The sequence below is a fragment of the Melopsittacus undulatus genome, chromosome Z, assembly GCF_012275295.1.
Source record: "Melopsittacus undulatus isolate bMelUnd1 chromosome Z, bMelUnd1.mat.Z, whole genome shotgun sequence".
Lineage (NCBI taxonomy): Eukaryota > Metazoa > Chordata > Aves > Psittaciformes > Psittaculidae > Melopsittacus > Melopsittacus undulatus.
This window is the reverse complement of record NC_047557.1, coordinates 97,230,170-97,241,721: the sequence shown is the minus strand read 5'-3', so window position 1 is coordinate 97,241,721 and position 11,552 is coordinate 97,230,170. Positions and strand designations below refer to the sequence as shown.

The 11,552-nt window shown below is 38.9% G+C and overlaps 1 protein-coding gene across 1 annotated transcript; it reads right to left on the bottom strand.

Annotated features, from left to right (window-relative positions):
* Positions 1-4,741: 4,741 nt before the first annotated feature.
* On the bottom strand, positions 4,742-11,156 carry DYNLRB2 (dynein light chain roadblock-type 2). The gene is made up of 4 exons (XM_005152158.4): positions 11,071-11,156; positions 10,804-10,879; positions 7,217-7,384; positions 4,742-5,047 (listed from the first exon to the last, which is right to left on the bottom strand). The coding sequence occupies exons 1-4, from the start codon at positions 11,071-11,073 to the stop codon at positions 5,004-5,006; spliced, it is 291 nt and encodes a 96-aa protein (XP_005152215.2). The 5' UTR covers positions 11,074-11,156; the 3' UTR covers positions 4,742-5,003.
* Positions 11,157-11,552: the final 396 nt, after the last annotated feature.

Sequence of the window (11,552 nt, the reverse complement as noted above, 5' to 3'; positions counted from 1 at the left end):
AACTAGCAACAAGTTTGAGAAACAGTAGGATTCTTCTCACAAATGCACACTTGCCTGAGGACAAGGGGCAAGAAGAGAAAGGAATAATTTCCCAGATCATAGAGTCTCTCTTCCATGTTTTGAAAGTCATTTTAAATTGTTTGAAGAGTGCTAATGAACACATCCCTTGTTGTTGTACTTTCCACTCTTCTTCACTAACTGGACTTGGTGTATATCAAAGAAAGCTGAATCTTTGCTTTTCCTTCTTGCTTCTGTGGTATCTGAGGTACTTCAGTACAACATTCTCTGCATTCCTATAGTGCTTTGAAAATGCAAAGTGCCATTGAGTACTATTTTTTTAATGATGAGCCATATTATAGCTAATTTTCTTAGCCTGAACCTGTTTAGCTATTTTGCTTCTTCAGTCATGGCCTTCAAACAATACTTCATAAAACTATTGCTGACTTCTGTCCATCTGCATTAAAAAATGGTCTAGTGCTCTTGTCTTCTTGCTCATTATCTTTAAAGACAAAGCAGTGAAAGCATGTTGATATTTCTTTTGCACCCGATTAGCACATACTCAAGGTGATGGTATCTTTTTTCTATTGTTTTACCTGCTTTAGAAGGAGCCAATTTCACAGACACCAGTGGTGCAGAGCCAGAGCAACTAATGGGAGACTCATGTCAAAGGCACACTTAGTATTTTTGGAGGAGAGGAAGAATACTCCTTTTTACAGCACCACCCAAACCAACATGCAGAGCCGAGAGCGCTTGCTGCCCAAAGCGTGATGTGAGCAGGTACAACTCATTCCCTCTTGTTAATCACCCACTTTGAAGAAATTTGACTTATATTGGTATTTTTAAAAAGAGTGTACTTTGTTCAATGTAACTATTGAAAACTCTTCACAAACAAATGCTGAGTGCTTTCATTATTATTTAAAGATAATCTCCAGCGATGGCTGAAAATTGCATGTATTTGGACTGGCTGATTTTCTGCTTGGGTGCATTGTGAAGGAGAATTACCCTTCTCTCTCTAAATTGTCCACAAAGCTCAAGGAATCAGTTCAGCTCTCCCTGTGGCCCTTGCTTTCCTGATAGTTGCTGTGTTTTTTACAGGGGCCTGTTTCTAGTCCCACTGTGAATGTCCTGACATTCAGAGAAATTCAAATCAATGCTATGATCTGAACAGATCCTCACTGTTATGTTTAATTAACTTGGGACATTCTAGGCTTTTTCTCCAAGCATTGGCCCTCCTTTCTCCCATGGCTACTGTGAAGTCCTGCAGTGAACCTTCTTGTTATGACCTAATTTTTCTACAAACTGAGAGATGTAATTTGTACAGGTGCCAGGTAAAGGGAACAGAAACTTGGAATTCTCCTGGTGCTCTAATTTAGCAGCCTGAGATTTGAAAAATTGATAGGGCAATTATCTTACTGTCTTTAGATTGTGATTTAATAATTAAAACATAATTAAAAGGATGCCCATCACTTTATTTGGCAACACTGTGGCTTTTTCTGCAGGTCTACCCCAGGACTTGTGTCCTGCAGAGTTGAGACAGTGGAGCTGGGATTGATTTGTCTTCTTCCTAGGGAACCCACTGAATGTGCATTAAATGAAATGTTTAAAATAAGTATTTAATTAACAGATGAGAAAAATAAAAAATTAACAACTGCCTTGATGGAGTCAGCTGGCCTAAGCCATTGTCCCATGAGGGACCTTGCATTTTGAACAATTAAATGTTAAAGAAAATACAGGCTACTTTATTTTAAAGTGGGAGGCTCTCCAAGATCTTTCTATTTTAGTGTGTTTTGAGGACCCCAAGCACGTGATATTGACATGATTTATTACTTGGCTGATTGCCTAACTAGCATGTTACAATTCAACCCAAGCACTGCTTTTCAGTGAACAACAGCCCTTCTTGACATTCCCAACATTCCCTTGTCAAAATGATCATCTATGAAATTAATCTTTTTCCTGCTACTTTCTTCCTCAACCTCCTCTCCAGTTTATTGTTAACTAGTAAAATCTCTGCCAGTTCATATAAAAGACAGCTTAAATAACTTGATGTAACACTTCTGAGGTGCTCAAATAGCTTACAGATTTATTCCTTTGCATTTTGTCTGGACAATTCCATTCCTTTCCAATGGCCCACCTTTGTTCAGATCAATGTGCTGATGAAGGTTTTCCACTAGGATTGTTAGAGACCATGGTTACTTCCATTTCCTACCAAAAGACCTATATGAAAAGTTTACACAAGTTCAGCTTGCTTTTTCTAAAAGGAAATAGGAACAAATTATCAGGCAATGGAGTATTTCAATTTATGCTCCCTAGTGAAGGTGTTGCCAAAACTGTATAACACTCCAGTCTTACGAGGATACCTAGTTATGGACTGTCCTAGTAAGAGTACCTGGCAGCAGCACAGCTCAGCCAGTGTGTTTGCATAGCACTGGTTACTACACACAGCATAAACAGTCCAAACTTTGCCCTCTTATCTGCACCTATACCTCTCCTAGAAATGGGAAAGAATCTAATTTGAGAGCAGTATTTGACCCATGGAGAACTGTACACATCTGCTGAAGGCCGTTTTTCCACATAAAACCACTTTTCAGCAAAATGATTTAGCATGTGTTTAATTTTAATGATTTGGCTTAAGTGTCTTTTTGAATGCTTTATCAAGCTACTATCAAGCTACTATCAAGCAGCAATCATCAGCTGCTTCATAAATATCAGATTAAAGTCTGTAAAGAAACACATGTATCAGAAAGACTAAAAGGAAAGAACACTGCCAGACACTAAGCTTTCCTCTTTGTGGTGCACTATTGTGTTCTTTGAGATGAAGGACATTTTTCAATGATGCTAGAAACTGCAACAGCAATATTATTTTTGACAATAGAAAAGTGTAACAGTGATGGTAATTGTGGCAGCTTTCTGGATTTACACAGTGAAGCCTCCACAGAATTTAATGCTCTTAGAGAAAACCATGAAAACAAAACTATTTGCCCTAAAAGCTCATTAATATTGGTTGGAATTCAGCCATAGTTTTGGGTATGTGCTGAGAAGTCTGGGCTTTGAATTGGTGGCTGTCTGACATACCAGGATATTAGTAGAATAAATATTCACTAATGCATAGCAATAAATAGGATGAATTTTTAAAATTATCACAACAGAAGCAGAGAAGATAACAAAAATTTAGGGTTTTGAAAGCATTGACACAAGTTAATACATCAGTTCATTACAAACAACTTCAAATGGTTGTCTTCCCTCCCACAGCAAGGAAATTCCTCTGGCACAGCACTGACTACAGTAAGTGCAACCAGTAGTGTCCTGTTGATTTACATAGCCTTAGCATGCCGAATAGACCTTATGGGCTTAATTTCCAACACACTGGGCCTCTGGGTTTGCTTCTTCTCAGTGCCCAGAATCTTCCTTGGTCCCCATGCCCACTGCTTGGGTGTGGAATTTGTGTGGTAGCCTTTGAGATCTCAGCACTTGGATACTTTCAACTCCCAGGAGCAATTCTCCCAGATTTTTCAGTGAAATCTAGCATTTTCAAGCTACTCAGCAAAATCTGAGCAAACACTCAGATTTGAAAAATATAGCACCTGATAGTCTCCTTTGTGTAAGTTTTGAGTGATACATAACATAGTCCTAACAGTGATAGCTGACTCCATATCCACTGGGACCATGATTTATCAGTTTCATAACCTCAACAACAATTCACATGATGTACCACAAAGATCCCTGAGCAATGTTCAACAGATTCATTTTCCTTTCATCCTCACAGTCCCCCCCATTTGTTGTTCTTCATATATCCAGAAGAAAAACCTTCTTGTAACCAACTGAAAATACGGAGTTTTAATGTCTAATTAATAAATGGATAAAATTTATATATAATCTCTATAACCTGAGGTGATTTATAGTACAAGCATGATGGGATATTTTTTCCTAGCACAGGGTCAGCTCAAACTCCTGCCCTTTCACACTGTCTCTTCACATACTCAAATGCAAAGCTTCACATGGTTTTGGGACTTTAAGGCCAGCACCACTGGCAGAACAGGGGTGCTCCAACCGGCTCTGTACTGCCCTCCCACAGCCAGGATATTATGTCACCAGAGACTCATCTCAAAGCACTGACACAGCATATCTTCTGAGCATAATGGATTTGTAGGTAGCTTTAGCTACAGCAGTGTTTTGTCAGTGCATCTGTTTTAACGGCACTCAACAATACAGATCTGATCTCTAGTGCTGCTGTATAAAAACAGATCTGATTTGGGAAACATTCTAAGCATTAACCCACCCTTTGTCCCATGTCACTAAGATGTGCTGCTTGTGTGTTGGATCTAAAGGCTCAAAGAGCCACCAAACAGCACTGTTTACCATTACCAGCAAACAGTAGTTCAGCATCAGAGCAGGCTCAACTTTGCTTGAAATCCCCAGTACTGAAATTATTAAATGGAAGCTATTGTTTCCACATGTAGAAGTTGGAAAATACTGAAAGAGCTTTACTTTCACTTTTCTTTCCTTTGAAAACTTAAAACTCAAGAGCAAAAGACAGGGCAACATCCAGTCCATTGTTATTACCATGAACTATACTTGTGTTCTTTGGTTTGTGCAACTCTGGGTACTTTGGTTCATAAAGACTCACAGATACATGAATACGTAGTCTACAGCTCTCCTTGAGCTAGGATTTCTCCCTCTGTATAATGTTAGGAGTGTAAAGAGAATGATTTAATTGCAAGAATAGCTTGAACATCCATTAAGAGAGTTTTCAGCATTTTGCTTTATTATTGCTCTCCTGAGTATCAAGATAAACATACAATATTTTGATAGATGTGTTATGATTTGCTCCAACACAAACTGATACATCTACAGCTGGGAGCTTTAAATTGTCCACATTTCAGCCATGACAGTTACACTTCATGCAAAATTAGTTAGTGCTATGTTTGATACTAAATATCAACAAGTAGTAGCAGTTTAACAGGTAGAACTACATCATTATCTCTGCAAGTATTGCCATAGTAGGACTATTCACATGGGTTCTGAACAACAACCAGGAGATAATCCTTATCTGCAAAAAGACGTAAAAATGTTTAGTTCAATATTTTATCTTATTTGCTGATAAATACCCTTTATTCATTATTCCTCATACTTTTTTATTTCTAAAACATAAAAGCAATGGCATTTATATGAAAACACATTTAGAAAATGTAAGCACTTTGTACAAAAACCTGAGATTACAGATAAAAAAAATAATATGTGTTATACATCTTAACTATACATATTAAAACTATTTTGGTAAGCAGTAGGTATGCTTTCAAGAAGCTGTAAAAATATTTGAACAAGATGAAAAAAGTCATAGGATAAGCACCTGGAAGCTAGCACTTGTTATAATAAAAGTACTTTTGACACCTGCAGCCTTTCCTGCAGGTGCAGGGAAGTTCTTTCAGTTCACTACATAGTTTATTCAGAATCAAGAACCTCATTTAAAAAAAGCAGAAAAGATTTGAACAGACTTCTACCATGAATAAATTCTAAGAATGTCAGGATTCACCTGCTAATTCTAAATGACCAGGGAAGTTTTGGAAACAATTCAGTTGGGTAGCTATTTAATATTATCTGGTAACATTTCTTGAAGCATCCAGTGAATTTAGCAGGGTCATATCTGCTTTGGAGAGTTAGAAGCTGCACTCCTGCATTGTCACTTTCATGCAAAACCAACTTAATATAAATCACAGGTGGCTCATTTGCCACCTTCTATTATAGTAACATACAGTCAAGCTTTTGAACAACAGATCTCCCTGTTAGCAAAAGAGCTTCACATTTTATAGCACTTATTTTCAGGCCAACATGCTTTAATAGTTGCTAGTCAAAACTTCACCTCTGAAAAATAAGTGAAGGGCAAATGCAAAGTAAGAATCAAATATATCAGTTTAAATCAATGAGCAAAAACCATGATTTAAAAATGCATAATGCTTATACTCCAAAATAGAAACTAAACTAAAATTTTAATCTTGGTACCATCTGATGACTAATTGTTAACATTTAATGACAGTGCCAGGTTTCTTTCACACATCCTGGTTTCATAGCAGCATTATAAATAATTCTAGCAAGGCATGGTAACGCATACCTAGTGCAGAACCTCTGCTCTACATTTGCTATGAAATCAGCATTAGAGGACTACCCCAGTAAAGGCTGGTCATCACTAACACTCACTCAAAGAGATCCCTGAAGCTTCCTCTCTGTTCTGTGTACCCCCATTGGACACATCAATCAAAGTCCTGCATACCGTTGGTCTCCCAGCCAGCTACCACACACAGCAGGATATCTGCTCCACTCTGATCCCACTTACACTTTGCCTAAGTCACCTTAGGCTGGTAATTGAGCATAGCTTCACCATAGCTTACAGAATCACAAAATTGCTTTGGAAAGGACCTTAAAGTTCATCCAGCTCGAACCCCTGGCATTGACAGGAACACCTTCCATTAGACGAGGCTGCTCCAAGCCTCATCCAGCCTGGCCTTGAATGCTGCCAGGGATGGGGCAGCCACAGCCTCTCTGGGCACCCTGTGCCAGGGCCTCACCAATCTCACTGCAAAGAATTTCTTCCTTATATTTAATCCAAATCTACTCTCTTTCAGTTTAAAGTTTCATCTATTTCATCTGGCCTTGTTATCTATTTTAGAGACACAATCAACAAATTAACATATATTTATATTTATTGTGAGTGAGAAACAGATTACTCTATTCCCATGGTTGCTTTAAGGAAAATAATTGTATCACAGTTACTATGTTGGTGATAATACTGTGTATCTGTGACACAAATCCTATCTATGGCTAGCATGTCGTAACATACTAAGTAAAAAACATTTTTTAGGAGAAAAAAGATTTTTTTGCATTTGTTTTGAGCTAAGATATATTTCCTGCCTTTAATAATATATATAGACACACTCTGCTTGACATATATTTATATATATATTTGTCCAGTTTTGCTTTGTGCAAATTCACAGAAACCAGAACATTAATCAGATCTAGACTTGCTTTGTTGTTTCTGAGCTTGAATAATATGAACTCTGCACATTAAAATCTTAACACATCTGGGTATATGGTGAATATATGGTTATGTTTTCAGACATTTCTTTTCAAAAATAGAAATTTTCTACAGTACACATTTTTGTAAAGGAAAAATCCTAAACTTGAAAAGACATACAATTCTATTGTTATTTTAATAGAAATATACCTGGAGCTACCATAATTTCATGTTTCTTCGATCTGATCCTAAGAAAGGTTAGATCATTCTGAGGGTCAATGTCTCGTACTGCGCTCCTAGCTTTCATGATGAGCTGCTGAAGAAGAGCTGCATACTGGACTGTTGTAGAGTTATCAAGAGTTGTTCTAACTGGAATTCCTGCAAACAAATAATTCTCTACTAATCATTCACTTTAATTGTATATTCTTCATATACAGCAGATCATAAGAGGAAAAAGAAGGATTTCATAGTGTTTTTTGTTTTGTAGCAGAAAGGAGTTATGTTGATTTCAGGTATCTATGTACTTTTAAAAGTATCATTTATATTAATCACTGGCAATTAAACATTGAGTTGTCCTGTGGAACTTTGGAAAGAGCCTAATTGCTGCTTAGGGCTCTTAAATACCTACCAAGTTCCATTCTGTAGTATTTAACCAGTTACGGTGCCTCATCAGTTTAAACAGTCACCAAGTTTATATCTTGGCTGCAAGAATCCAGCCTATACTTTAACTGTAGTATTTGGCATGTGTAGCAGTAGAAATTACACATTCCCAGTGAAAAACAAGAGCAATCAAAGGGCAGAAGTAGCATGTTAGCATTTGACAAGCAAACCCACCCTTGGAACAACCCCTTCCAATTAGCAGCAAAATCTTGACAATTGGTAGTACACAGTGTCCTGATCCCAACTTCTAAAAATAGGACCACATAAGTCAAGATTAATCTTTAATGATTTAATGAACTGTTGCTTATCAATGATTTGTCAAATAATACTTTTCACATTAATAGGCTAGCAGGTGAAACTAAAAGCAGGATTCACTCTAATCCTAGAAGTGTCAAATTGTTTGGCTTTAATAACCATGTTCCACTAATAAAAAATTTATTTGACCTACTAGCAAAGACAATAGATTACAAGCTGGCAAGGCAGTTTTCTCTTTGCATACATTTATGCTGTGCCTTCCAGATGGACAGGATAGCAACATAAAAGAGGGCAATATGACTTGAGCTGAAGAGTTTGATTATGAATGAAGTATCAACATGTAAAACCAGTGAATGCCACATAAAAAAATAAGGCAAAGCAGTAAAAGAAACAACAGAACCCCGTCAGATATTAGGCTATTACATAATTTTCCTAGTAAAGTGTTATTTGACTCACTTGAAGTCTGTGCTGTCACTTGAGAAATACATTTTAGTTCATAGGATGTGAAGTGTAGGGAAGAGTACAGAATGACCCAGTAGACCCTTTTTGTCGAATGTTTATTACACAGATTATAACTGATGTTTTAATGGAAACAACTAGGTGTTCCGAATCACTGCATTAGCATAAGAGCATGTATATAATCACATCATTAAAGACTAAGTCACTTTAAAGCAGCAATGAATTAGTGTCAGGTTTATATGACCCTATACCTAGATGATCGCTTCAACAAATACAGCACTTTTAGCAAAAATGGTAAATGTTAAACGATCCTCCAAGGTCTAATAATAACATGAAAATACATGGCCACTGGTGACATCCTTAGATTAAAACTCAGCTACGACTGCTTTAGGACAAATTCTCTTTGCCTCTGCCTCCCAATTACAGAAAGGCAAATAAATCCTTCATTAGAAATGCTGCAATGTGATCTTTCTCAGCTGTGAAGGATAGCAACAGTTAGTGAGATTTTCCAAATAAACAAGGTACCCTTAGCATAGTGTTTCAATGAACAAATCAACTTTAAGCATTAAAGTAAGTGATAGGCAATGTTTGTATCAAGCTTTAATTTGCTATTTCACCTGCATACTATTATACCTACATGTACCTACACTACTAAAAAATCTTAGTGAAGGACAACCATTTATGTTAGTGAAAAAAGAGTTTCATCTTTTTAGATGAAATACATTTCTATGGAGAACAGTCTCTGTTGTATTCACAACTGGCAATGAAACATCTCTAAATGATAAACTAAACCCCAAAATCCTGCACTAGTTTTGTCTATCAGCTTCAGCCTGGCCACATGTTCTACAAGTTTGTGAGGATGAGGAAATCTGAACTGGACCCAGGAACTTTACAGCTTCCTGTGAACAGTCTCATGTGCAAAAATGGGAGGTGGAATTATCTCACTCCTTAGTAAATCAAAACTGAGACAGATGTAATCCAAACCAATCTTATAAAAAGCATGGTATCATCCTAACTCTGCAGAGCTCTACCTGAGGTAATGATGCACAGCAGTAGTACACCTGATTGGGAAAGCATATTAGACCAAAATTGTGCCAAGAAGTCTACTGTTCCAAGTAGCTGAACATAAGAAAACTGGGTTAGTTTTCTATTTGATTTCAGTGGTGGTTTTGCCTTAAGAAAAATATCAGTCCACAAGCTCAAAAAGGATAATTTGTGTTATCTAAATGCTTGATTGTGTTCACTTTTCATTTGCAGCTTAGTCCAAGTGCTCATTGGATCAAGTCACATTCTATTCACTGAAACAAAACAGAAATGGCTGAAGCAGTACTTGTTCTGCAGCCAGGCTGCATTTCACCATAGCTAACACCCATATCTAGACATGAGCACATGCAGGCAAAAAGCAGCTTTTCAGTTCCTATTTGCCAGTCTATGCACTTCTCTCTTGACCTGTATCATCTATTATGTGAACAAAGGCGCTTTTTATTTAACATTTCCAGGCACACAAATTAAATTGTCCACATTTTCTAAACACTAAACGACATTTAGGCTTAGTTTTTTTGCCTGCTGTTGCTAATCTGTTGCTAGTGCCATAGTTTTGGGGACATGGAAGACTGTAAAAGTGAAGGAGGTCAGATAAACTATAGGCAAGGTCACTTCAGTCTTTTTGTAAGGGAATGACTGAAACACATTAACCTGGGAAGCTTAACTCCCAAAACCTGGGTTCTGTGCAAGCTTTTGGCTTGCACCCTTCACAATCATAGCCAAAGCTGGCCTGACACGAAACTTGCTCTTCCACCTATGACAATGCACCATAACACAATTTAAAGAGCAATTTAAAGAAGCTGTGAATATTTAGCAGGGCCAAGGAATGGCCTCCAGAACAGGAAACCAACTTTGTTCAGTAGAAACTTTTCTCCTGGTGTTTTTATTCTGTCGTAACTTTTCAGAAGAGGGGGACAGTGAATTTTCTTGTTTAAACAAAGAATTTTGGACTAAACACCTGCAAAAGGAACATCTTAGTGCCACGTGTTCTCCCTTTGTGCAACCTGCCAAGAGACACCAAGGATGTGGTTCTGAAAAAGAAAGCACAGTTTAGTTAAACAAGGGGGGTAAGTAACAACATGGGACCTCTTATATTATGATACTTCTAGCCATTTCTTCAGAGAAAACTTAAGTCAAGGCTCTGCTTTCCATTAACTCCAATGAAAACCTACATCACATGGAGAGGTTGAAGAAATGGCCACCAACCAAATGTTCGTGTCCTGAAATGAAACATACATTCTTCAAAATCACACCACTTTCAGGAAACATCACAAGTGGGCTGCATTAACACCTCATAATCTGCAATTTTGTGCTTCGGGGTTACTATGCTCATTACCACTACCAAGCTTGTTACTTGGAGAAAGAAGACGCTGTTTTACCTTCCGCGTTTATCACGATAGTCGCGATAACACCTTTGTGGGACTGAATCCTCTTTAAGGTTTCCTCCACTTCAGCCTGTGGGGAGAGAGGACAACACAGGACAACCACTGCACCTCCGACCCGCGGCGGCCGCGACCCCAGTGAGGAAGCCGAGGGACCTCCGTGCCCCAGAGCAAGCCCCGGAGCAAACCCCAGGGCTTAGCCAGCCGCCACCCCCCCATTCCCCAGCCATTCCCCAGGGCGGTGGGCGAGAGCAGCGCCATTACCATGGCCTCGCCACCGCCACGCCGGCGTTGCTATGGAGCGGCGGAAGTGACGCCGCGGAGCGGTGCTGCCCGGGCGGGGCCGTTGTGGAGCGCCGGGCGCGCTCTGGGGCCCGTGGAGCGCGCCTTGTGGTTGTTAACGGGGGGTTGGGTTGTGGGGTGACTGGGCTGTGCCGATGGGCTCTGGCTGGGCAGTGAGGCGGAGCTAATGCAGGCTGCCTTAATTCCTGGTGTAGAAGGGTTTTTACTCAGCTTACATTAAAGGTGAGGCTGATACTAAATGTCAGAGATACTAGGTTATTGTTATTAGAAATAGGATCATAGAATCATAGAATAGTTAGGGTTGGAAAGGACCTTAAGATCATCCAGTTCCAACCCCCCTACCATGGGCAGGGACACCTCACACTAAACCATATCACCCAAGGTTCTGTCCAGCCTGGCCTTGAACATTGCCAGGGGTGGAGCATTCACAGCTTCCCTGGGCA